The sequence below is a fragment of the Mauremys reevesii genome, linkage group 6 (assembly GCF_016161935.1).
Source record: "Mauremys reevesii isolate NIE-2019 linkage group 6, ASM1616193v1, whole genome shotgun sequence".
Classification (NCBI taxonomy): Eukaryota; Metazoa; Chordata; order Testudines; family Geoemydidae; genus Mauremys; species Mauremys reevesii.
This window is the reverse complement of record NC_052628.1, coordinates 18,336,216-18,363,892: the sequence shown is the minus strand read 5'-3', so window position 1 is coordinate 18,363,892 and position 27,677 is coordinate 18,336,216. Positions and strand designations below refer to the sequence as shown.

Here is a 27,677-nt window from a genome sequence, read left to right as displayed (position 1 = left end):
TCAATGTACAGTTTGTGTTAAACCAGTCTGATGCCAAAATGTCAGCTGTCTGTTATCGAAATAATTCCAACATGAATCCCTTAGCTAAAGAACATTTTTCTGAGGATGTGTGGGTAAATAAAAATGACTATTTAACTATTGTGCAGAGAACTCTGCTGGAAGGAACTACCCTTTTAAGGTCTTCAGAAAGACCAGTTTCAGCTATGTTATTTGGAGTATAGCTATGGTTAAATGATGACATTATCTGTGATAATTGAAGGATAAAAAAATTAGTAGGTATGCATTTGATGGGATCCATTAAGAAGTGGGCATTCCAGAATAATATAGACTGACATTCATGTTATGTACTAGGACCGGAAGAAACATGAATCAGCCAAAACTGGTTTTCAAGATGAATGTATTTTGTTTTAACAGGTGTACTTCTCACCAAGGAAATTACTACCTTGGTCTGACCTGAAAAGTGATGTAATACCAAATGCTAATTAAGACTTAAATCTGAACTTCCAAAGCCAATAGATTATATTCAGAGAGCCTCCAGTTAAACCCAGAAGACAGATGCACATAGTCATGTGATCAGACAGAACTAACAGGCAGAAACAGACAGCTTTTGACTGTGCAAGGAAAGGAATTTTTTTGTGTATCATAGGCATTTCAATATTCTTCTGAAATTTACACTCAATGCCAAGGCTACAGTCTTCACCCCTTCTCCAAAACATGCCTCTGTATTTGTCATAATCCTTTACCCCAAAAGTTTTGACTGAAAGAACATTTTGTCCACCTCCATTTATGTTCCTCTGGTGATTAATCCATATAATCCTATCATAAAAGAACTGTCCTCCTCTATTTCGAAGGGCTTTCTTGTGCAATAAATAAGTTCACCTGTAGTTCATTTGCATTTCTATAAATTGCTGTTGTAACTTGAATAAGAATTATTTTTTTAAAGAGGATGTTAGTTCCTAATTGTGACAGATATGGTAATTTCCTTGAAAAATCTTACTGAATGAAGTTGAAGTGTCTTTGGGGTCCATTGTACTAAATGCAAAATGTTTGGATTATTATGGGCCAGCATTGTACGCAACCTCTATAGAAGGAAGAAGTGCTGTAAGGCCTGGATGATCAAAGGGTAATGTGACAAACAAGAATGGACTTTTAGGACAAACTGTGTGAAGTGGATTTCCTGGAAAATACCTAAGGAGAGGTTAATGCAAATTCCCCACCTATGCAAAAACACTGCCTTTTGAAGCTTTTTCTGCTGATCACATGTTATATGAGGTCAAGATCAAAGGGCCAAGTTGTATAAAGGAAAGACTGAACTATTCATGGTTGTTCTGGTTTGAATCTGAAACAGTTCTGAACTTGAAACCATGGGAAAAACCCAGCTGTGGGTTTTGAACAACTGACAGCTACCAGAGCCCAGAGTTGGAGTTGGGGTGAGTTTATTAGCATGTGTGTAGGTTCTTTTATTGTTTTTACTATGTTTTCTCTGTAATGTTTTCATCTTAAAATAAATGTGCTTTCTTATAATGATCTATGTGGTAACTTGTGACTGCTGGTAATTATAGCTGTTCATCATCTTCAGAAAGAAAGCAAAATGCAGACACTGTCCTGTTTAGAACGTCTGGCTTGCTGGGGATATCACAGTGTAGTCAGGGAAGTGTTCAGCCTGAAAAAAACCCAGTCAGGAGGGAGAGAGATATGTGTCTTTATCCAAGAGAGGTGATGTTTGAGGAGCGGGTGGGGTGCCCTTGGCAGACCATCAAGGGGGAATACAGGTGCATTTGCCCTGCATTGTGACACTAATATGTGTTTTGGTCTTTTTAATATTTTAAACTCTTTCCTCGCTATTTTCCATTTGACACACTCCTGCAAATTTAGAGCTAAATCGGCAAGTTTAGATTTTACGCATAGTGTGTGCTATATTATACATATCTGTGGTCTCAGTCCAGTTCTGAATGAACAAATATCCACATCAACAAAACTACCACTACAATTGCTTCTAATTGGCACCATTGGGCCAAATTCTGCTTGATTTAATTTTTGCCTGGTTAAGGACCACACAGTAGCCATTTTTGCAGTTTAGAAGCCAATGACAGGAAGGGTATAAGACTAAATTATCCCCTCAGAAGGCATCAGAGTGGGTCTTTCTAGATCATGGTCGAGGCATGAAAGCAGAGATGTGAGAGTAACCTTTTGCTATATCACTGTGTTATTGTTCGGATAAACAGTGCACCTCCTTCTCCATCTCCAGGATGCCTATTTGGCTCCTTTCATGAGTATTAAATATAGGCAGACAGAAGTTTTGTTTATTCTTGGGCTAAAACGGGTCATTACATGTGGAGAATAATTGATCAAGATGATTTATTAGACTTTCAGTAAAATAACAATCCAGTTTTCTTTATCAAACTATGAACAATGATTCAAAGTCCATTAAAGTTAATGGGAGTCTTTCCATTGAGTTCTACAGGTTTGGGGATCAGACCCCAAAATTCCGACTAAGCTTAAAGTTTTACTTGTAAAAAAACACAAATGTGTAGAATAGGGATGCGGGGAGGGGCAAGTCTATGCCAAAATATGAATTTCTTATTCCTCTTTTAATGGATTTGTGGACTTGACTCTGACATTTTATAGCTTACTTAGATGGAAATGGAGTCTTTGGATAGCAAGATTTAGAACTAAATCCATTGAAAAGCAATACAAGGGTTGAAACCTTAGAGGATTAGAAAAGAGCCTTATAGTGACAGACTCAAGGACAGGGCCAGCTCTACCTTCTAGCCGCCCCAAGCGGGAAAGCAGGAGGAAAAAAAAAAGATAAAGCCGTGATCAGCAGCACTTTGGCGGCAGCTCCACTGCACCACTTTCATTTTTTGGCGGCAATTCGGCGAAGGATCCTTTGTTCCGAGAGGGACTGAGGGACCTGCCGCTGAATTGCTGCCGAAGACCCAGACGTGCTGCCCCTTTGCATTGGCCGCTTCAAGCACCAGCTTCCTGCGTTAGTGCCGGGAGCTGGCCCTGCTGAAGGAGCTTAAACTATATACCTTAACAAAGAGAAAGTTAAGGGGTGACTCAATTTCAGTCTATAAGTATCTACCAGGGGAACAAATATTTAATAATGACTTTCCAGTCTAAAAGAGAAAAGTATAACACAATCCAATGGATGGAAGTTCCAGCTAGACAAATTGAGGCTAGAATTTGGAATTTCGTATATTTTTAACGGTGAGAGTAATTACCCATTGGAACAATTTACTAAGGGTCATAGTGGATTCTACATCACTGACCATTTTTAAATCAACATTGGATGTTTTTCTAAAAGCTCTGCTCTAAGAATTATTTTGGGGAAGTCCTATGGCCCTGTGTTATACAGGAGATCAGACTAGATGGTCACAATGGTCCCTTCTGGCCTTGGAATCTATGAATCTATAGTCTGACCTTTTATACAAAAGCTTATGTATATCTTAGAAAACCAGCTTCGTAGTAGCTGATTCAATACAGTATGTAATGAAAACGACCAGTGAACTCAGCACTAAGTTTGAGCCCTTAGGGTATGGAGCCCTCCTGTGTCTCTTGTTTGTTATGTGGGTTCTAGAGTTCTTATAAGAACCCATTCCGGTCTCTGCAGAAATACCTGTTCCTGTATGACTGCACATTGGACACTCAAGATTGCTTATTTTGCTGGAAAGAGGCATTTGGATTCTGGATATCTTTGTGTTGAAAGGAGCTGTCTTTTAAGAAGAGTCATGTTCAATAATTGTGTGGGAGTCAGTAGGACTTAAAAATAGTCATTCATTGGATGATTCTACAGCAGTCCTCCAATTCTAGTCCGATCCAATTATACCTAAGGCAAGTATCCTCACAGAGTATTTCAAATACTACTATGTTACGGCCTCATTGCTGTTTGGTCAGGTGGCCTATTCTTAACTAAATGGAGTGTGGAAAGGTGACTGAAGCCATCTGACTGGCTCATCTGCAGGGCATTAAATCCTCAAATGTCAAGAGAAGTATAACACAATCCAATGGATGGAAGTTCCAGCTAGACAAATTGAGGCTAGAATTTGGAATTTCGTATATTTTTAACGGTGAGAGTAATTACCCATTGGAACAATTTACTAAGGGTCATAGTGGATTCTACATCACTGACCATTTTTAAATCAACATTGGATGTTTTTCTAAAAGCTCTGCTCTAAGAATTATTTTGGGGAAGTCCTATGGCCCTGTGTTATACAGGAGATCAGACTAGATGGTCACAATGGTCCCTTCTGGCCTTGGAATCTATGAATCTATAGTCTGACCTTTTATACAAAAGCTTATGTATATCTTAGAAAACCAGCTTCGTAGTAGCTGATTCAATACAGTATGTAATGAAAACGACCAGTGAACTCAGCACTAAGTTTGAGCCCTTAGGGTATGGAGCCCTCCTGTGTCTCTTGTTTGTTATGTGGGTTCTAGAGTTCTTATAAGAACCCATTCCGGTCTCTGCTGAAATACCTGTTCCTGTATGACTGCACATTGGACACTCAAGATTGCTTATTTTGCTGGAAAGAGGCATTTGGATTCTGGATATCTTTGTGTTGAAAGGAGCTGTCTTTTAAGAAGAGTCATGTTCAATAATTGTGTGGGAGTCAGTAGGACTTAAAAATAGTCATTCATTGGATGATTCTACAGCAGTCCTCCAATTCTAGTCCGATCCAATTATAACTAAGGCAAGTATCCTCACAGAGTATTTCAAATACTACTATGTTACGGCCTCATTGCTGTTTGGTCAGGTGGCCTATTCTTAACTAAATGGAGTGTGGAAAGGTGACTGAAGCCATCTGACTGGCTCATCTGCAGGGCATTAAATCCTCAAATGTCAAGAGAAGTGTACACATGCATGTACACTCTTGGCTTAGGAACAGCTCTTTGAAAGCTAAAACCTCAAGACCTAATGCTTTAATGAGACCTGTGTGGGTAGAGTCTTATGCTGCATGGAACACATTGCAGGTTTGGGGCCAAGTCAATAGATAATCCCTGTACAGATTAATTGAAACCACATCTCCCCTTAAGAGAGATTCATACTCCTTCCCCTGTCCCGGAACTCAGCAACAGCAAGATACATAACACTAAGCTCAAGTCACTGCTGAGTGTTCCTTGCCATTGAATGCAACTGAGCCATCGCATAGTCTGAAACGCAACTTCAAAGGGCTGTGGGATTGCACTTTGCCCCAACTCACTGGCACAGTAGGCAGCACCGAAGTAGTTAGTGATGACTGGAGTTAATGATTTTGGCTTTTGCACACCTGGAGCCGTGGCTTTCATCCAAGATGGTTATTAACCCCCTGGAAATGCACTGCACCTTGATCATCATTGTGTAGTGATTTATATATGCTCGACAACGCCATGTTAACAAAATAAGACTATTTCTCACTTTAGAGACATAGGGTTGCTGTTAGGGAAAAAGAAATTGCCCTGCCTGGCAGCACATTTGCCAAGAGAGATTGTTAATCTTACAAAGGGGCAGCGTTGAATATTTAAAAACCCCAGTAGCTTTACTCACTGCTCTGACACTCTCACCTGGTTAGCTCAGTGACAATAGACTTTGAAACTGCCCTGCCTTTCCTGTGTTTACATGTCAAACACAGAGGGAAACTGGGCCGAGTTTCTCTCTCCCATGGGACTCGGCCTCTGCTGCTGGGAGGAGAGAAGGGAGGGGCCAGGTCCGAGCTGCACAGTCCCCGGACGTGAGAGAGCCGAGGAGAGCCGGCGGCTCAGCAGGTAAGGAGCTGTAGCCCCCTGGCTGGCTTCCTCCAGAGGCCAGCGAGCTGGGGAGGAGAAAGGGGCATTTCAGGGGCCCAGGACCCGGTCGCCCCCCCTTCCCCGGATCAGTGAGAACAAGGGAAAGCTGCCACTTCCCGTCCCTGGAGATTCAGGGGATTGATAGCTGAGGCTGGCAATGCGCAGGTGTGGAAGCTGGGTAGACAGGACTCAGCTGATTTTTATCACTCACCATCTGCTTTTTATGCCAGCTCTCTAGGTTGGGGGCTGCCCCCCTCCCCGGAAAGCACTGGGCACATCTTGGATGCCACTGCATAACACAAGACTTAATAACAGGTTTTTCTCTTTCAGTCAGAATCCTTTGGGGTTTTAGTTGGTTATAGTAAAGGTTTTGCACACTCTCCCTGGGCAGGAATGCTGTGGGTGTTTCAGTGTGTGACACGCGGGAGGTTAGAAATGTGAACGGTGATGTGGTGCTGGGTTTTACATGGAGCTGATCTTGTTGGTGGAGAATGTGAGTGCTTGATTATCAGTTAGGGACCCATCCCCCAAACCCTTTACTTGTTCAGACCCTCCTGTGAGTAACACTAGTAACTACCAGGAGAAAGAGAGACAGGATGAATGAGGTAATATCTTTCCTTGCATGCCAGCTTCTGCTGGGGAGAGAGACAAGCTTTTGAGCTACACAGAGCTCTTCTACCTTTAAGCTTGTCTCTCTCCCCAGCAGAAGTTGGTTCAATAAAAGATATGGCCTCGTCCACCTTGACTCTCTAATATCTGGGGCACACCAACAACACTGTCTACATGAGAAAGGGACAGCATTGCAGACCCCTTAATGTTTACAGAGTGTCTCTGGTAATGGAGAGGTGTTTGGGGGACAGAAACATCTAAAGGTGATTTCATTAGAATAAAGGAGGAATAGAAGCACAAAGAAGGGAAAAGATTGTGCTTAGATGTGCAAACTAGGGCACGGATCCTGCAAACATTTACATATGCGCTTAACTTTACTCATTGATGTCAGTGGGGTTACTCACAGAATGGAAAGTTAAGTATGTGCAGCATCAGGGCTTATCTTCCATCCAGCGATATCACTCTAGGCAAAAAGTCAGAGGGGAGCCAGGTGATTGTGACCCAGGTCCGTTAATGGTGATGTTCTGGGCATTTACAGGCTCTGGAGTGAGAGAATGACCTTGACAGTTTTAATTATGTTGTGCGGCTACGTCTATTTCTGATGGCACTTTTACTATAATTCTTTGTTTTCAGGCACTTGGAACCTTCTGGAAAAAAATACCACTTCACATATTGTCTCCTCCCAAAGGTGAGATTTGTTTTTGTTCTGATTTTTTTTTGGTACAATTTGGGAAAATCCTTATTATTTGTATTACAATAACATCAACAGGCCTCAAATGACATCAGGACCCCATTGTGCTCGGCACTGTACAAGTATGTAGTAAGAGTCTCTACTCTGAACAGCTCACAGTCTAAAAAAGCTTGACAGACAGGATGGGAGGGAAAACAGGCACATACAGCTGATGTGACTTCATGCACCAGATTGGTGGCAGGAGTAGAACCCATTTCTTCTGAGTGCTATCCAGTGTCCCATCACTCGTATTATGGGAATCATTACCACCCCATTTACACAGGCTACCTATACACAAATTCCCCTCTCCAGAAGAGCACTTCAGCATATGATTAATTCTAAGTGTGTGGGTCGTCCCACTGAAGTGGATGGGACTGGTATATTGTTTTACTAGAATGAGGTGCCAATAAATGCACTAGTCAAGTTATTGCTACTGGAGGACCTAACCATTTGATAACTTCAAAAAAAATCTGAAATAAACATCTCAGCCATAATTCTGTATTAATTGAGCTTTTTGCCTAAATCAGGCAGGTCCTAGAGATAAAGATTTATTTCAGAGGATGCTGTATTGCATCATCTCTTGCAGTTACAGGCAACACAGATAATTGTCCCTTGATATGAGGAACTTTTCTCCCTGTGAATGTAGATACCCTCATTGCATCCAAAGACAGAGTAAATATTTGCATGTTTGTTTGTTTAAACTGAAAAATCCAGGCATGTCTTGTCCCCCATACTCCTGCCCCCTCCTGTTCCCGTGCACACACGCTTTTGGTAAAGTGTAAAATAAATAGCTGATTACATTCTCGGGGGTGGGGGGAACATACCGTAGTATGATAGTTGCCTGAACTATTTATTGTAAATAAATTATCCAGTGAATCTAGGTCATTTAGCAGTACACATATTCTTCATGAACCTATCCTGATTTTTATAAATTTATTTGCCAAACGACTTAGATGAACAATTTTTCAGTTTATGGGTTGTTTGCAAATTGTTCCCGTTGACTATTTGCAGTTATATTTGTGCTGTATGATTGACAACCAGCATCATCTGATGCTGTTTCTGTGCCATGATTGGATGAGAGAAACCTTTTAAATTGGAGAATAATGAACAGTAAACATTCTTCCCTGAGCACAAATAGCAGCGTTCACGTGTAAATACAGGTATTCGTACAAACTATTCCTCAAACATTCATGAGAACAAAATACCCCAAGAAACTTTCCAAAGGTATTCATGAATAGTAAATTAAAAGGTGAATACATTTTTACTGAGTATTGTTGAATCAAAAGGATACTCTTCACAGTCTGTGTGGAAGGCCATTCCATTCTGTTTCTTTGCTAAGATGTACCATATATACTCGATCATAAGCCAGTTCGTTTATAAGCCGACCCCCCCTTCTCCCAAGATGGATAAGTAAAAATGGAATTTTTTTATGACCCATTCATAAGCCGACTCTATAATTCAGGGCTTAGCAAACTTTGGCTCCCGAGCCATCAGGATAAGCTGCTGGTGGACTGAGACGTAGGCACGGAGGTAAACCTAAGTAAACAAAGTGTCCCAGCCCGTCAGCGGCTTACCCAGATGGGCCAAGACAGCAACTGGTGGAGAAATTTTGGGAGGGAGAAGCTGGGGGTCGGGGAGTAACTCCTATAACCACCCCTGGCATGACCCCACCCCTAGCTTGGGACCCCCACACTCTCCCCATCCCAGCCCTTCCTACCCTATCTGGGGTGCGGTGGTAATGGTGAGTTCTTTGTTTACTTTCTTTGATTGTTGGCAAGGGAGTGACTTGAAATTGCTGGATATGTAATTTTGTAAACTTTTTAAAAACTAGAGTCTTAAATATTTCTAAAGAGCACGCAAAGCTCATAATGTTAAAAAAATTGCAATTTCTCTCCTTTTGTTTTCTGCTTGAGATGTGTACTTGAAGTATATGGAAGTTAAAACATCTGTAGCATGGGTTAGTTGCTGATGATTCTTTTAGCAAAATGTGCAAGCCAGGTCCATGCTGCTCATGATGGCGGTGACATCCCTCATTTATTACAGCGTTAAGAGTTTCAAATTGCCTAATTGGGTTTCATGAGAAAATGCCTTAATTAATTAAATGTGCTGACGTGATGGTACTTCCTATTAGTAAGGCAATAATTTCAGCCTGGGATGAATAAACAAGTGCTGATGCTGTAGGCCAAAGCCTCGTGTAGCACAAGAATCGGATCGTTGTTGCTGAGTTAAATGGAAGCAACCATTAGTTCTTATTAAATTGACATTTTGTGTTTAAAGAATCACATTTTAAATGAGATTTTAAAAGTACAAAACCTCAAAATAAGCTGTAAACTTTGGAAAAATCCCGCTCTATATCTACTGCTTTCTCTTCCTCCACTAATGTTTTAAACCTTAATAAAACTTTGCACACTACAATTGGATCTTATTGTTGCAGGAGCAATTGTTAATTAATTTCAGATACTCCAAATGTAGACATTTGACAACCTGACTTTAAAAATATATATATATATATACATTAACCTGATTCTGTATATGGCAAATGGAGTGCAATATATGCACATCTTCTGAGATCTGCTGTTTATATACATGTTCACTTGAGATTAATCCAGCTGACACTGGATGTCACCATTGTATCACAGAAACATAACTGCAAGCAGGTTGGGACCTCATTCTTGGTGTATAAAGCCAGTTTCCCCTTGCTTTAGAAAAAAATGTTTTGATTTGTGACTCTCCCACTGCCATGAAAAAACTCATATTGTGGAATGCTATAACGTTGTGTCCAGTCTTGCCACTTATTCAAAGAGAGCTGTTGTCTTTCAGTGTGAGTAGTCCCAGTGATTTCAGTGGAACTGACTCTGCCACTCTTACATTGTGCACAGTCTTGGTGAAGTCAATGCAACTACTTGTGGAGTACAGTGTTACTCAGTCTGAGTAAGATGGCAGAGACAGGAACTCGTATAACATTGGATATCACCAGTTTTGGGGTGTGGAATGAAGTGACAGGTGGAACCATACTTTTGAATAAGCAAATACTTAAACTGAAATTGTTTGGATTGACAATAAAAAAATCACTGATATGTGTTATGCTGCAGCACATTTGAATGTACATTCAGTTGCAACAATTGGATAAGGGATTAGGGTGACCAGATGAGAGGAAGAAAATATCGAGACACATGGGGGGGGGCATCGCTGGCGGAGCAAAAAAAACCAAAACCAAAATGGAGTGTGAAATATTGGGATGCGGGGCAAACATCTAAATATCGGGACAGTCTCGATTATATCGAGACGTCTGGTCATCCTATAGGGGACTTCCTTAAGTCAATTGGGGGATGGGGAAGTAACACATCTTGAAGACTTGAGAGGTCCTTTAAAATATGGAAATTATGCACAGGGTCATATTTGCAGTTGTCTTCTTAAAGGCATTTAACTGTATAATATGAGCCTTACTGTATATGTTATTAATGATGCAACGGACATGTAGCTGCATGTACAAAATTAAGTTCATTCTCTATGGATATTTCTATAAATAACAGACAAAATCCACTTCTGTGCCAACTATACAGAGCAGTGAAGTGCACACATGACTACCACAGTGAGGCTCACAGAACATGTAACAAGAGATGACCAAGGGATGGAAGGAAACTATGTCCTTTATGGATCTTCTTGTGCCCAAATCACTGAAGAAACAGAATACATCATAAAGGTACAATTTTTCCATTATTCTTTTTGTGCTGCCTTGTCCTCTGATCCAGAGGAGAACAATGAATACAACCAATTGCAAGTAAGAAAATAAAAAATCTGAATCCTTCTACACTGTCTAAATTTTCCAAGCTAAACAAGTGTGTGTTGACTTACTGGGGAAATTCACAGTTCACTGTCCCTTAAACTCTTTCTGGCATACTACCATTATAATGGAGTCTAACACACAACCTCAAGGAACATTGATTAGTTTGAGACCAGGATTTAATTGGGGGATGCATGAATGTCTTTATAATGAGTCATATGAGGGAACAGACCAAACTCTTGTCAGAATGCCACTCTGTGAATTTTGTACCAAAATTCTCAAACATTCCATGATCCTAAATCATATTCATGATGCAATATCTGAGGAAGGGATGAATTTTTGAAACATGTGCGAGACTTAAAGCATATGCCCTCTTTTGGGTCAATGAAAAATATGTTGATCCTGGCACTAAAATAAATAGTTAAGTTCCATGCATCCATTTCTGCATCAGAGATCTCTTGGACAATACGGTTTGGCTTGTTAAGGACTGATGTTTTATTTCTAGTATCCAAGCAAAAGAGCACAATGGTGATCATTCCGAAAGGCAACTTTTCTGCATTGCTGCTGACCTAAGGAGAATATCCTGGAATAACTAACCTGGCAGATTGACAAGAAAAAATCATCTTTCTTTTTGTGACCTATTTCTAATCTTTTCCCTGCAGATCAGATCCACACTAGCAAAGATTCAAAATCAGGTATGCAAAGAAGCAGCAAACCATAAAATTGCAAATGACAAATCAAATTGGGGGTTGGACTAGATGACCTCCTGAGGTCCCTTCCAACCCTGAGATTCTATGAAATGCATAGGTTTCCCTTGCCCTGCAGCTCCCAGTCCCAACCCTCCCTGCATAACTGCTCACCATCTCCCGTCTAGCTCCCAGTACCACTCCCCACTTTCATCCCCAGTCACAGTTGCTCTCTTCACACTCTAAATTCCTTCAGTCTGTCTCGAGAACATGCTCAGTCGCTCTGTGGGGTTGGCACATACACAGCCTTGTCAGCGCTAGGAGGGGCTGGAGCATGCTCAATGAGGATGGAATTTTGGAGATTTTAGCCATGTCTAAGATCTCTACAGAGCATGTGAAAATGGAGATTATTCAAAGGCTTAGCATTTGACCAAACTTTGGTGGATATTAAGAAGAATATCAAAAGGCACAGCACTGATACAAAGGCCACCCTCTAGTCTATGCTCCAAAGCAGGGACTTTCTCTAGCATCATTCTGAAATGGCTGAACCATTTTGGCAGAAGCATTCCAAAAATACTCATCCTGAAGGAGACACCTGGCATGAAAAATGTTAGCCCAAATGGATAAAGTCTGGCAAATATAAGCAACTAAAAGAGGGTCTTATAATGGGAAGTGTCAGGCAACCTTCATAATAGGCGTTGCTGCCAGTCCCAATACTATAATACGCCATATGCCGCAATATTCTAAATGTTAATTAACCTCATGTACGAAGTAACACTCTGGAGAACCAAAAGCAGTTATTTATTGGTAATGATGTGCTAATGCTTTCAAATGTAAAACCCTGGAGAGCTGCACAAATAGAACACTGTTTTATTTAAGATTGAAGGTGGGGAATTAGTCAGTATCTGGAAACTGGTGATTGTTGCTCTGTAATTACTCTAGACCATGATCCTGCAATGAGTGCCATGCAGGCCTGGGTGCCTGGAGCTCATTGCAGATCGGGGGCCTGAGATAAGAAGGTAGCCGAGTGCAGGGTTACCTTCATGAACCCAGTCTGCTAAAGCTGTCGTTTACAAATTATGTTCACATTTGTTCATTTTCAGCAGCCTTTCCGAGTGCCCAGAAATGAGCTGGAGGCTGAGAAGGACACGCTTAACTCCAGCTACAATCTAACCATGGAAAAGCTGAAAGAGACTGACCAGCAGCTCTTGCTTGTGAACAGGGAGAATGAAATACTGAAGATCAAGGTGCGTTCCATTTTAACAGTCTCTAATGCATATTTCAGCTTGTCAGTTGAAGAGAAGATCCGGTGTTACCTGGATTAAAGTTCCATCCCAGCAGTGGCAGGAAAGCAATTGTTCATCGTGGCATTGCCCTCTCTCTGAAGTGCAATAACCCTGCAGAGTCTCATCAGATTTTCTTATTAGGATGAAATACATTTTTAGCTGGCTGATGGTGGAATGCATACTGGAGCTGTTGTTGGGAACTACAGCTTGTTGGGTTGTGCTCTGGGTTTGGATTTTCTTGCAGTGGCTCCTGGCATGAAGTCTGCTCAGCCAGTGATCTAGAGAGGGTGTGCTTGTAACCAGTCAGAAATGTATCAGTTATTTAAAACCCTCAATCATCATCTCTGATCAGGAGGGGCTGTTGTATCACATAGAAAATCTGCATCCTTTATTCAAAAATTTTAAATTTTATTTGCCATATATTTTCATGGGTTTGTAGGGGTTTTTTTTTCCTGCAAGAATTGGTGCTAACAGTTGTTCAAACAGGATAGCAACTGCATCATTTTTGTGCTATCCGATTTCCACGCCAAACTTTTAAAGTGTGACATACATTATTAATCCTATTGCAATGACCTTTTCCAGCTGGATGCGACAAGAGAAGCAGGTGCACAGTCTCTAAGACATGCCTCGAAAAGCCTATATGAGAATTACTGCAGTCGGTCTGAAGAACTTAAGAAAAAGCATGAAGATGATAAACAGCTGATGCAGGTACAGCACTCTCCTGTGTGTGGAAAAGACAAACATCAGAGCATGCAGAGATACAAGTGTTCCTTCTGTCCAATATGCTGGCAACTCCATATGTCAACATGATAAATCAGTACCTTGGATATATAAATAGAGACCCAACTCTTTCAAACACGACTCTGTGGGCCCAACTGATGATTCCTTAAAGGAGCCTGATTTTCAGAGGATGCTCAGCACATTCTGAAAACCAGGTCTCTTTAAGATGGACACCCAGGCTGGAGGGATCCAAAATCACTAGTCACTCTTGAAAATGTAGGTCAGGGCTTCTAATGCAGACTTCCATTGTCTTATAGGCTTAACTTTAACTACAGTACAATATAAAAATGGAAAGCTTAAAACAAAACTCTTGTTTTGTTTGTCCTGTGTCCAGTCTCAGATTTGATGGATACAGTGCTCAAAATAAGGAAGGAATAAAAGGGTAGAATTTGCCCTATTCTCTCGCTGCTCACTGTTGGGGGGAAAATAGCATGGATCTTTGTTGACTACAGGGGGTGAGGATTTTCACAGAGGGCCTGCCGGTGGTCACTTGTGGGACTGGCAACATACTGAAGAATAGCAGCAAAATGGTTTTGCTGAAAATGGAAATCTTCATTCATTGGTTTTGACCTTTTTTTTTTTTTCTTCTTCTCTCTAACCACAGGCCCGCAAACTTGAGCAAGAACAAAAATTGAAACAAAATCTAGAAAATGTCAATTGTGTAACTGAAAGACTCGAAGAAAAGTACAGCCGGATTGCAGACATGGAGAAACGAGTGCAACGAATGGAAGAGGTATGCTCATAGGGCCCAGTCATCCGGTTCCTGGATAGGCAATAGGAGTCTTCCCTATGCAAGGATCACGGCCACTGTCTCTGAGGCCATTATGTGGCTTTTGTTAATACACCTCTACCCCGATATAACGCGACTTGATGTAACACGAATTCGGATATAACGCGGTAAAGCAGCACTCCGCAGGCCGAGGAGGGCTGTGCACTCCGGTGGATCAAAGCAAGTTCGATATACTGCGTTATAGGTGAAACCGCATTAAGATTTTTTGGCTCCTGAGGACAGTGTTATCTTGGGGTAGAGTGTATCTGTTGCACAATACTGAGGCCTGATCTTGCAGGCTGTTAGCCATGTGGACAGTCCTTGCTCACTTGCATATTCCTCTTGATCTGGAACAGGTGATATGAATAAAGGTGTCAAGCTCTGTGGAACTACAGTGAATATCAATTTCAACTGTATTAGCTCCTACCTCTTAAGTAATAGAACTACAATGTAAAGAGTATCCTAAGCACTCTTTATTGTCAGTCTCATGTTGCAATCTAATTATAAAGAAGAGTTCAATTACTTTAAAAAGTTTTTGGGCCAGATCTGCAACTGGTATAAAAGTCCCCTTGATTTCAATGAGGCTACCTCAGTTTACATCAGCTGAGCATCAGGCCCTTTAAATGTAATTTGTAAATCAAATGAGGGGTCAGGTTTCTTTTTCTTTCAGTTACTTAAACACTAGATTTTTAAATCAGTTAACTTATTTAACCTAACTGCCATAAATTAATTCTAATTTATGAGACTTGAAATGTCCTGGTTCCCAATGGTTTCTAAGAGGAAACACCTGCAACTCCTACTCTTGCATTGTCAAAGTACAGTGTATTGAAATATGCTATTAATCTCCTCCCTTTGTAGTGAATTTCTTTCCAAAATTCCTTCCCAAGTTCGCAGCTGATTCGGAAGCAGTGAGTATTTATAGAGAACAACTTTCCAATTGTAGTAAATAATTGTGAGCCAGTGAAAGGTATTGCAATGAACATACATAAAATTTAACTTTCACCATCTGTTCTGGAGTAATTAAGAATGCAGGAAGATTACACATCACTAATACAGTTCTGCCAAAAAGTCAGATTAAAAGCATTTAAATGCAATGTGCTTTCAGGACATTTTTGTCACTTGTCGTGCCAAGCTGTGGTCTGCTCCTGCCACAACTAAGCTGCAGCCTGTGATGGGGAAGTAGAGGAGTTTGGTTACTGTGGGAGTTCCCCCAGCAATTATGAGTGACTAGAGATAATTGGGTGGGGGAAGCTCATTCTGCAGTGGCTGCTGCGATGTCATTTAATAGGGGCAGCATGTGCACTCTCCCAGCCCCATGCTGGATCAGTTCCAGTACCACTACAGGAGCTGGGAGGTGGGCCGTGTCTCCACCCTAACTCCTTCATCACTCCATCAGTGCTGCTAGATTCTCTCCCAGTTCTTGTGGTTAGGTTCAGGAGAACTGGAAATGTGGTTGGCTTATGTTCCTGCAGCCAAGTGGAGGGACAGTTTCTTGTGCCCTCTCCTCACTTTCCCTGATCTTTTTGCACACCTGAGTAGAGTCAGCCACAATAACTCATCTTCCAGTATTTCTAATACACCTTTGAACATCTTTCTCCCAGAGTATACTGTCACTTACTGTGTTCCCCTGAAGCATTTCTCAGTGGTGTTCCCAAGCCCTTCCTTCTGGTACACCCAGGCAATCCTCATGCACCTCAATAGGTTTCTTACCCCATGCATTCAAACTTTCAGAGGTGCCTCCTATACCTCACATCTGACTGACCAGGCTGATAGCAGATGTGGTTTAGCACGGTGTAGTTTGGCATTACAAATCTGCACACAATCTGTTGCACTGTGGAGCTGGCTCAGGAAAGGTGCTGTGGGTAGAACACACAAAGCTTCATTTTCATGGCTACGTGCACCACAGCTAGGATCTCTTCCAGCCAGCTCCATAGATAGGCAAGGCTTATATATGATGTGTTTGACTCATATCTCTTGCTCCTAAAATTCTTTGCTGTATTGAAGTCAGTTGTAAAACTCTTTTTGACTTCATTAGGGTCACCCTGACAGGCTAAGACGATACCTCATGGGGTGGCTGTATGTATTAATGTACTCTTTACATTTACAGCTAGGAATTGTTGTACTTAGGTCACTAAATAATCAGATGTCAGTTACCAAAATTTGACACTTAAGAAGAAGTTTTCTAGTTGTATCAATTTTAATCTCTTGACCCTCAGATCCATCTTTGCATTGCAAAGTACCACTGCCCTTTTGGTATAGTTCCTGGAGCAGAAAGTGTCTGTGAACACATCAGTCAAAAAGCTAATCTTCCTTATTGACCGGCTTTCTTTAGAATTTTTTTTTTAATTGAAATAATCATTTTTTCCACTGTAAATCAATAGACAGCTGCTCCCTGGTAACCCTGCCTTTTCTGACCCAATTCAGAATGATGACAGATGCTTCTGGACTTCATCTGGGGATGAGGGTATATCTTAGGTAAATTTCCAGCTGGCTACAGCTGACGTAACTCTGGTGGTTTTGTATGTTTTCAGATAGTGATTGAAAAATTAGTTAATCACTTCACATATGTTTTGTATGTGCACATTATTACTTCTTCATTGTTCCCTAGGAAAAGAAAACATTAATAGAAAAAAAGCAGTCATTTGAAGAGAAGCTTCTATCAAACTCTGAAGATACTAAGAGGTGAGCAAATAGCATATGAAGAAACGCTTTTTCTGTTCTGTAGGATTATTTCAAGTGAATTACCTAACAATAACTTGGCTGAGTTCTCCCAAGTAGTGCATATATACATTGTGTTAGGCCTAATGCCTTCTCTGTCTATATTTTTTAAAGAAGAATATAAGTCCTCCGGTGAGATGTCCAGTAGGGTTTCCAGACCTGGGTTTATTTAGAGAATAAATAATTGTTCTCTACTACTCTGACATGTGAAGGTATGCGCTCAAATCTTGCTGTCTTTACTCTGGGAAAACTCTTGGTTCAATTAACAGGAATTCTGAGTAAAGACTAATTAGGGATTGTAGGATTTGGCCTGCAGAGAGGAAACCATTCTACCCACTTCAACCCCCACCCTGTTAACCAGAATTAATATCTTAATGGCTTTTGGGGCCTCTTCCAAACAATACATTTTAATAATTTCTATCTTCTGTTCAGTTCAATTTCCTCTAAAGCCCACCTCCCTCCCTAGGCTTCAGAGCCTGGGCTCCAGCCCAGGCCACAACTTCAAAGCACTTTCAATGTAGCTAGCGCAAGCCCTACAAGCCCAAGTCTATCAACCCGGGCTGGGAGGCTTACTGCCACAGGCTATGTAGACGTTCCCAAGTTACTATGCAGTACACTATTACTTTGGCAGTGTGTGCCATGATGAACTGTTGAAGAATTGTTCCAGTATATTATGCCTAAACTTTATTCTTCCAGTATGAAGTATGAGTGATGCTGTTTTTCCTATAATTGACTATAGTTGTTAAAGATAACGTAAGAAATAAACTACAATTGCTCCTTCTTTTATATCAGACTATGCTTATTACCCATGAATTAAATTAGTTCGCGTACAGCTGATATGAGTCAAGGCAGATACAATGACTTGGAATCCCATGTGGAATGCAAATTATTGGATCTAGTCGCTAAAGAAATCTTAATGCCTGTATTTATAATTCATATATTAATACAACTTTGGACAAACCAAAAAGGTTGGTGCTCAGATTGCTAGTTTGTATATTCTTAGTTCAGAAAGCATATGTCAGGCCAGTCATTAGATCTTTTGGGAATAATGTATCCCCTTAATATCAACTGAAAAAGTTGTTGGTAATCTGTCTTTTCCCCACCAGCTGTCTTGATCTTCAAGTGGAGATTTTCACTGTACAAGAACAGATTTCTCACTTGCAGCATGTGATCCAGACCCAGCATCAAAGCCTACGCAGTGCGATACAAGAGGTCAGGTTAACCAAGCACGTTTAGTGTATGGGGAACACAAATTAGAGACTTGTTTTAGTGCTTCCTTCACTTTGTGAAGTTTATTATTGATGATGTGGTGATCTCCATCACTGGACATGCAAGAACAGTTAGAAATAGATGTTATGTACTATTTTATATATACTTTAAAAGAAAAGAAAGCGGCAACACTTTAAAAAATGGGAGTGATTCCACCTCCCAGAGTGACAGAGATTGAAATAGAATGTTGCAAGGCAGGAAGAAAGGAAGGTTTTTGTGTCCTGCAAGTGGGATGGAAGGGCTGAGCTAGCTGCCCAAGGAGCATAGGAGAATAAGCCCAATCCATAGTGATACATCAGGAAATACTGAGTCCCCAGCCAATGTAAGGTACATTGGGAATATCCCTAAAATGTGGCAGAGCATGGATACTCACTCACCAGGAGAAGACTCGGCGGTGCGTCATTAACAAGGTCGGTATAGTGCCCATATCCGTCTGTGGCCGATTTCTGAGCGCTACTGCGTGGCCCTCTGCTAGCTATCCCATAGTTCCCCCCCTGCCCCTGCCCCTTTGAACTTCCGGGTTGAGTGCCTTAATGCTGAAAAATCATTGTCGCGGTGGGCTGGGTGGTTCTGTCATATCGCCAAGCACGTCTTGGCCCTGGAACCAAGCACGCAGACAAGCATTCCCTGCATGGGCCCCTGCAGCATGCTTGCATTGGCGCCGTAAAGCATCGTTTTGCGTTTGCCCGCTTTGTCTCCAGATATGCACTCAGATATGCCGCACACAGCGTACAGACAGCGCTAGCAGAGCAGCATTACTTTTGCACAGCGTTTTGCTTACAGCACCAATTTCCAGGATGAGCCATTCCATATAAATCCAACACCAGGATCTTTTGGACCATTGGTTGATCAGTTTGGGCAAGTTTTTGTACCCCAAAGCCATCAGCAAACCAAAGTGGTCCAGAGCCACACTGGCTACCCATCATATTGTACCATTTGCTGCCATTGCCCAGCTTTGCCAGCCTTGGCCAGAAGCAAGCAGTCATTGGATCAGCCAAATTGGGAAAAACTCAATCAAGCCCTCCTTTGCATAAAAAAAGTCAATAGGTATAAAAATAAAATAATGTGTGTGTCTCTGAACCACCACCTGTGCTGAAGTGTGTGCTAGAATGCCTGCTCTGTGTATTCACGGGTAGGCCTAATAACCTAACTGCCCCACCTGTTGATTCCCCTCCCAGCCTTTCTTCCCCTTCCACCCCTTGATGAATTAATAAGCATGATGAAATAAAGAATATGCATGAATAAATAACATGAATGTGTGACAGTGAGCTGACAGAGTGAGAAATGATGGCTGCTAGCCTCCAGTCCAGACAGGAGTCCAGCCCAGCATCCCACTCAGCCAGCAGGCTAGTCATAGTCCACTGCAACTGAAAGGGTGGGGCTGATGGAGCGGGCTGATGGGCCCCAGCTTTAGTGATGGGGATGGGGATGGTGATGCCACACAGCCACCCACCAGGGGCCACCATCCCACCACCAGAAAACGGTTGAATAGGCTGGCTGATGACGGTTACCAGACCAGTCTGATCATGATCATGAGGATTCATTGATAATTTTCATCATTTTGCTGATGAGATGGATTGAGGATGGATTGCATCTTTGATCTTTGCGCTTTGATGGCCCAATGGAGGATGATCAGGAGTTGGTGCTGTTGTGTGCTGCTATCTGCACTGGTCAGTCTCAGCAGGTCACATAAAAAAGTGTAAAGAGGTAAGAGAGTCTTTTACTTGTTTGCTGGGGGGGGGGGGGGGGGGGGTGGGGATTAGTTTGCACATGCCCTGACACCCCTGACCATTTGGCTAGAAGACCCTAGAAGCCTAAGCCAATTTTGCAAAAAAAAAATTTCTGAGGCAGGCCAGGGACTGGAACTGTTTCCTCTCCTGTCTCTCCAGCATCCATTTGATTCTTTCATTCTTGCCGCTTCCTTTTGTTGCGCTGGCTGAGAGTCCTGTGCTGCGGCGTCTGTCTGATTTGAGATAAAGGATTCTAACGGAGCGGCGATAGAAGGATAGATAGGGATTTGCCTGCCCTACAGCGCGCATCATCCCGGTGGTCCATGGAGCTCTTTTTTTTTTTGATTACTACTGCACGCCCACACACCCGTGATCGGAGCGCTCCCGCAAAAAAACAGGAAATATTCAAAAGTCGGGCTTTTTCCTGTTACCCTGACCACTACTGCGCAGTTCAGATTGCGGTCAGGGCGGTCACTGGTGCACGGGAGGTGAGCTCGGCTCGCCAATACCATCGACAGCCATCACACCTAACTATCCGATATGTATATACTAATCCGACTATAAGCAAGCATCCTCTAGGGAGGGAGGAGTACAGAAAAAAAGGCCAAAAATTAAAAAAATCGTGCCTGCTAGTGTGTGGTGATTTGTGCTCGCGTTAAAAGTTTTTACGCTCCTAAAACCGATTTAAACGCCTAGTGTAGACCAGGCCTTAATGTAGCTTCTGAAATAGTGTTTGGTTAGCTACTACTGCAGAGGCAGCAATGAATACAAGAGCTGCAAACCTGTTATGTTATGTTCCACAGAATGAACCGCCTTTTTGTGAGGAACCTTGAGTCTCTAATGATGCTTGGCTGCTGCAGTTATAGGCACTGTTTAAGACAGTCAATAAAATAAACAGGTGTCTGGAAATCTATAGGCTGTTCCTTACTAGAGGCTCAAATCCTGCTTGCCTGATGCACGCAAGCAGTCCTAGTGAAGCCAGAGACCAAAGCAAAAAGGATTTGGTCCCAGATAAAGCTGGAACAAAATTTGAAGCCATTTTAATATTTATTACTTGACATCCCGTGTAAAGAGGGTACTAATATGAGCTACTATCACAGAGTATTAATTTGTGCTCAGCTAAACTACCTGTACAAAATCTAATTCACATTTTGTGACTTGTCATAGGATCATCAGAGAATCATCTCATCAGCCTTCGCTTGCTTAGGCTAAGAAAGCTGCATGTGAGGAATAAATGTGTGTTTGGGCACAGAGACCAAGAATAAAAAAGGCAGACGTGTTACCCGAAATGGAAGTGTGACTTCATAATCTGTTTAAAAATTAAAAATAATTCATTACACTTTCTCTAGAGCATTTTTTTAATCATGTAGACTTCAGACTATATTGCCTTTCTTGATCCTCATGCTCTGATAGCATATCCCCCTAATTAAAGTTTGGTTATTGAAAGTGTATCTAATATATTACAAGGTTTGAAAACCATTGCTAACTTTACTTTCTAACTCTTAGATTGAAGAACTGAACAACGGACTAGAAAACCAAGATAAAAAAATTAAGGCTATGAAAGAAGAGATAAATATGCTTGAAGCTCAGGTAAAGGGAACGATTGTATCATACCAAACTCTACAATTGTGAGCCTAAAACTATTTCAAATCTGCCTCTTTTTGAGTCTCCTTTTTTCTTTCCCCAAGTAGTCATCAAGAGATTTATATCATCATCTTCTGCCAACTGTATGGTACAATAAGATTCTTAAAGTATTTTTCTGATGACAGAGAAGTGGGAGTGGTTGGTACAGTTGCAGGTGGGGTTTTCAAAAGCTTTCAGCAAGGGTCTAACTCTGCTTCTATTGAATACAATGGTAAGTTTGGTCAAAATTAGATCAAAGCAGAGTGCTTCTGGAAATCTCTCACCTACATGTCCCTATGTCCCTAGAACTATTTCTATTTAATATACAGCATTGGTGAGTTTGGGGGGAAGAAAGTCAAAATTGCTATTTTCTTTTCAATAGTTATTATTTGCACTATGGTAGCACCCACTACCCGCCAGGCACTTTCCAAATATGTGCTAAGACACTGTGCCTGCCCCAAAGAGCTCAACCTGAGAACACAAACAACGTATGAAGGCATAAAGGTGAGGGATGAAAGGATAATTGCCTTTTTTGTATCCACTTTCCCCAGCCAGCCTTCTGCCTAATCATAATTCCTTAGTAATTTCTTTCAGGCCACAGGCTGGAAGTGGGAGTTAGGGAGGAGAGGGAGCGCGTTCTGCATTTCATAGGGACTGGAGGGAATCAGTGTGCATTTTGGGGTGGCTAGAGAGGAGGTTGTTGCAGTAATGCAGATATGAAATGAGTGCCTGGATGAGAATTTTAGCAGCGAGGATATAATTTAGGTCCTGATCCTGCAAACTCTTACCCACATGGTAAACTTTACACACCACAAATAAAGTGAAGCATTTGTGTAAATATTCTCAGCATAGGGCTTATAATATATATTTTGGACATCATTAAGAAAGGGATAGATAATAAGACTGAAAATATCATATTGCCTCTATGTAAATTCATGGTATGTCCACATCTTGAATACTGCGTGGAGATGAGATCACCCATCTCAAAAAAGATATATTGGAACTGGAAAAGGTTCAGAAAAGGGTAACAAAAATGATTAGGGGAATGGCTTCCGCATGAGGAGAGATTAATAAGACTGGGACTTTTCAGCTTGGAAAGGAGACAACTAAGAGGGGATATGATTGAGATCTCTAAAATCATGACTGGTGTGAAGAAAGTAAATAAGGAAGTGTTATTTACGCCTTCTCCTTACAAAATAACTAGGGGTCCCCAAATGAAATTAATAGGCAACAGGTTTAAAACAACAACAAAAAAGGAAGTATTTCATCACACAATGCACAGTCAACCTGTGGAACTCTTTGCCAGAGGATATTGTGAAGGCCAAAAAAGAACTAGATATGTTCATGAAGGATACTAGCCAGGATGGACAGGGATGGTGTCCCTGTTTGCCAGAAGCTGGGAATGAGCGACGGGATGGATCACTTGATGATTACCTGTTCTGTTCACTCCCTCTGGGGCACTTGGCACTGGCCACTGTCATAAGACCGGATACTGGGCTAGATGGACCTTTGATCTGACCCCGTATGGCCTTTCTTATGTTCTTATAGTCTTAAAACGTGTGTGTTTGGATTTTCTAATAATGTCCCTTGCTTACTTTCAGCTTTTACATGTTGCTATTTTGGAAAGCATTAGGCTACAGTGAAGAACTGTGCATTTTGTCAAAATAATTACCCTATATTTTCAGCATTGCATAGAAACTAGCCTCTTGCAAATTTACATAATCTTCAGTAGCAATACCGTTATTGTTTTGTGTGGTTTTTGGCACCATTTTACAGTTTGTAGCAATCTTGTGTAATGACGCATTGCAGCAATATAGTTCTTGACATCCCATTGTAAACACTAGTCTATAATCCTGGAATTTACATTGGTACAAACATTAAATATATTATGAATAAAATGCTTTTCTGCTATTCAGAATCTTAATTTCAGTCATAGCAGATCCAGTAAATTGATTCTAATTCCAGTATGTGTGGGGCATTATCTATAATCCACACACATATAAATATAATACATATATGTTAATTATAACTCCAATTATATAGTTCTAGACATTTTCAAAGTGGCCTGTACAGGATAATTAGTGTTCCCATCCAGCCACCGTATGTAAGGCCATGCCTGCCCCCAAGGATCTCAATCTAAATAATCAAGACAGATCAAAGGATAATTATTGCCATTTTTCAGACAAACCAGAGCGAGGAGACTAATGCATCATGCAAGATGTTGTCCAGGCCATCGAGGAGAATGAGGCACCACAGCAGAATACCCAAATCAAAATATTTTGGGGGCATTGGTTTTTTTGATGGAAGAATATATAAATATTTAAAAAATTAGTGTAGTCAAAATCTCATCTTTCTAGTGGAAAAACAGATTTGATGGAAAATTTTCAACCCTCAAAAATGCTTTTCAGCTAACAAAAATACTCCTAAAAGAGCTGGGCAGGATTTTCTTACTAACAGAGCAAAATCCAAACAGTGACAGTAATGCTGGGCACAGGAACTTGATGTTTCTTCAGGTTTTGAGGCTCGGCCAGCATACCAAGCTTTTCAAAAGTGACTGCATTATCCTCAGTGCCTGTAAACTGTATTGACATTCTGGGAGCCCCAAAGGGCGAAATCCTAAAGTGGTGTAAACTGGAATAGCTCTATTGAAATCAATGTACTAATTGGACTTGTTTCTATTTATCTGTGTTGTTGATTTATACAAGCTGAGGATCACACCCACAAACAGTATCTTTGACTTCCTTAAATGCTGTAATATACTGGTGGAAATGCAATTAATTTAATGTCTCAATTTCAGAATAAAGAACTTAAATACAAGGTGGAATTCTGGTCTGGTCAACCCAAGATTAAAGTTTCAAAAGGTGTCTCAACAATGTAAGAGTCTTTTAAAGTTATTGCCATATATCTGAAATCTCTTTTCCGACACTGTCTGCAAATGTTGTTAATTGTAAAAAAATTGTGCTGAATGATTAATAGGTGCTATTTGTGTGTTAATGTCAGGTTTATTCCAAACTGCTCGAATGATTCTATTTTGGTCTTGTTAGAAATAGTCATAACATTTTATGCTGTAGTTTCTTTATAAGGAAAGAAAGCAAAAGCCTCAATGTGAGAGAGAAATTAAGTAATTGACATTCTAAATAACAGGGGTCTTAAATGTCCAATAAGTCCATCAATGGTCTATCTTTGTCTAAATCTCATGTTGCATTCTGACTTGCAAATGGGAATGCCCTGTCTTGAATGAGATGTGATGTCTGTCCTATTTACTGAGACACTGATGCAGTCAAAATCCTATAACTACACCAACTAGTGAGCATCTGCACAACATTTTGTCAGATCAACACTAAATATGAAAAGTAGCTTTTAATAATTGGTGAAGATGCTGAATCCTGTGATTAGTATGGGCTTAGAGGCTTGCAGTTTCAACTGTAAACACATTTTACAGTAGAGGAATGCCATCTCCATTAATGTCACTTTAACGATGTGTGTAATTACACAGGAGAGAAAATTACCCATTCACCAAAACAAATGTTTGGAGGAAAAAACCATTAAGATCCTTTCAAAAAACGCGCAGGTCTTGTGTGGGATCAACCTTAATTGCATTAGAGGAAGTGAATTGTTTACCCGAGAACCAGCACTGATGGGCTCTGGAGAGAGTCATTACTACAGAGGGAAGGCAGCCATGATTCAGGTCTCTGAAGAGAGACTGTAATGGGGGGAAGAATGGGAGTGGAAAAGACAGCATGCATTTCACATCAGTATCTGGGTACAGTAGAAAGTCTAGATGTCTATACTAAGTTTGTTTAGTTTTGGTGTGCTTCATATTCTGAGTAATTATCTTCTCTTTTTTTTCAGTTCATCCAGGACTGATGGGGTGTCCCCCTACTCAATGCTAGCTAGGCTACGGAAGCAAAATGGCTAGATGAATCTATCAGTGGTATCTGTTTCCAGCTTCCTCATAAGAACCTCTGTCTCTCTCTGCTAATGACCCTCCATTCAGTCCTTTTATATATCTTGTTATAACACAGCAAGCTTGGCCACCAGGAATGGCACTTGGACAGAAGAGGATTCATTAAATGAATAAACAAATTTGGATTTTAGGCAAGAACTGAAGCGACATTGTGTTCTTTAATGGATAGTCAAAGGACAGCAGCATCCTGTGGACATTGCTGATGGTGAAACAGATACCATTGTAACAGCTTCTTACATATCGAAGAGTCCATCTTCAACAAGCATTTTATGGGCCATGAGGTACATCAAACAATAGTTAAGAGCATATTCAGGATTAACAAACCAAAATTTGTGTAATTATATACAAAAAAAATTGGTGTTTATCAAATTTTAAACAATACTGTAATGTAACTAATAACTTTTTAAAATCGAGATGTTAATTGTAAAAGGCTATTTAATAAATTATATTTAATCTTTACATGTTAGCATTTTAAATTGATCATTTCTAATCTATAGAGTGTGTTGATGTGTTTTTTTTAAGCTATCAGAACACTAATAGGGTATTTGGGTTTTTATATAAGCATTGGATAGCTTCCTCTAATGGTTGCACAAGTGATGATGTGCTATGCATGTTGATTTTGCAGTATTTTCAGACTTTGGGAAAAGTCTAATTAAACAGTTTTAGGCAAAGCAAAAGCTTACATGCTATGGCACTTCAATAAATTCTGTTTTATCTTCCAGACCGATGACATTAAACTGTTTTGCAATAACCGTATGTAGGTGAAAATAGTCATCTGACTTAAGTGGGAATGTTGTAGTCCAGCTACAGTATTTATATTTTGAAGCTTTTCCACGGTAAGCTTTCTTCCCAGAGCCTTCCAATAAGTCTTAATTAAGCTACTGCTACCATCTTCAAGGAGACAGAATAATTGTTTCTGAGCCCTGTCACTGCTGAGAGGGTCTCCCTGGCTGTTAGGAATGAGATGGGGTAGCAGGGGGCAGGAGGTCAGGGAATGGGGGGGTTGGATGGGGGCAGGAGTCTGGGGGGGGGCAAGAAGCAGGAGGAGTCAGATAAGGGGCAGGGCTAGGCCATGCCTGGCTGTTTGGGGAGGCACAGCCTCTGCTAACCAGCCCTCCATACAATTTTGGAAACCCAATGCAGCCCTCAGGCCAAAAAGTTTGCCCTCCCCTGGTCTAGATTCTGTGATGCATTGCACCTGTCTACTCCCTCACACCCCTGCTGCTCACCTTGTTTATTTTCACATGGGGGGAGTTGCTTATACTAGTGATGGATGTAGTATAGAAACTTACAGAAAATTATCATAAACTTAAATGAAGGGGACAGTGAAATATCACTTTGCTGTAATCACTGCAAGGCTTAGTTTTTTTTTTTTTAAACAACTAACATGTACTGATCTACATTTCTACTGGTGCATAAAACTAGTGTACCATGGGGCCAACCTAGTAGAAAACAGGGAAGAGACTAACCTATACCCTCACTACATGTGACCCTTGGCTAAACTGATCACATACCGACATCTTATGAATTGTGGCACTTTCACTTCCTGCAAGGAGCTGACTTTCCTGATGTTTAGACCAAATCTGACAAGTGAGGGCTTCATTCTAATTACCCAGGGTGTGAGCTTTAAGGATTATTCTTCCAGCCCAAGTTTACAAGGCAGTAGAATCTCATCAGGAAACACTTGCAGAGGAGCTGAAGATGTGCATTACATACAGGACAAATGGTATTCTGCTGCTGCTCGGGCTTGCTTTGGGATTGTTGGGTAGCTGACAGTCTCCACTCTCAGCTGTTAATTAGAGGGTTTAACAAGATGAGCAAACTGAGGACTTGTCTACCTTAGAAGTGTTACAGTAGCATATTCCTGCTGGCATAATAAAACCACTTCTTAGAGGTTGGCGGGAGATACTCTCCCTCTGACATAGTGCTGTCCACAGCAGCTCTTAGGTCAGTGTAG

The 27,677-nt window shown here is 41.0% G+C and overlaps 1 protein-coding gene across 13 annotated transcripts; it reads left to right on the top strand.

Annotated features, from left to right (window-relative positions):
- The first annotated feature begins 5,542 nt into the window (after positions 1-5,542).
- CCDC68 (coiled-coil domain containing 68) lies at positions 5,543-26,494 on the top strand. 13 transcript variants are annotated; one of them, XM_039542991.1, is made up of 13 exons: positions 5,543-5,748; positions 6,000-6,084; positions 7,012-7,066; positions 8,120-8,268; positions 10,672-10,811; positions 11,555-11,587; positions 12,682-12,825; positions 13,447-13,572; positions 14,249-14,377; positions 17,022-17,095; positions 18,238-18,343; positions 21,637-21,720; positions 23,936-24,479. In XM_039542991.1, exons 5-13 carry the CDS (start codon positions 10,689-10,691, stop codon positions 24,083-24,085), a joined length of 969 nt encoding a protein of 322 aa, XP_039398925.1. In that variant the 5' UTR covers positions 5,543-5,748; positions 6,000-6,084; positions 7,012-7,066; positions 8,120-8,268; positions 10,672-10,688; the 3' UTR covers positions 24,086-24,479. The 13 variants fall into 13 exon arrangements, with proteins under 13 accessions (XP_039398925.1, XP_039398926.1, XP_039398932.1 ...); XM_039542992.1 differs by having other exon boundaries at positions 10,642-10,811; XM_039543000.1 differs by lacking the exons at positions 8,120-8,268; positions 23,936-24,479 and adding exons at positions 24,551-24,627; positions 25,606-26,494 and having other exon boundaries at positions 5,565-5,748.
- Positions 26,495-27,677: the final 1,183 nt, after the last annotated feature.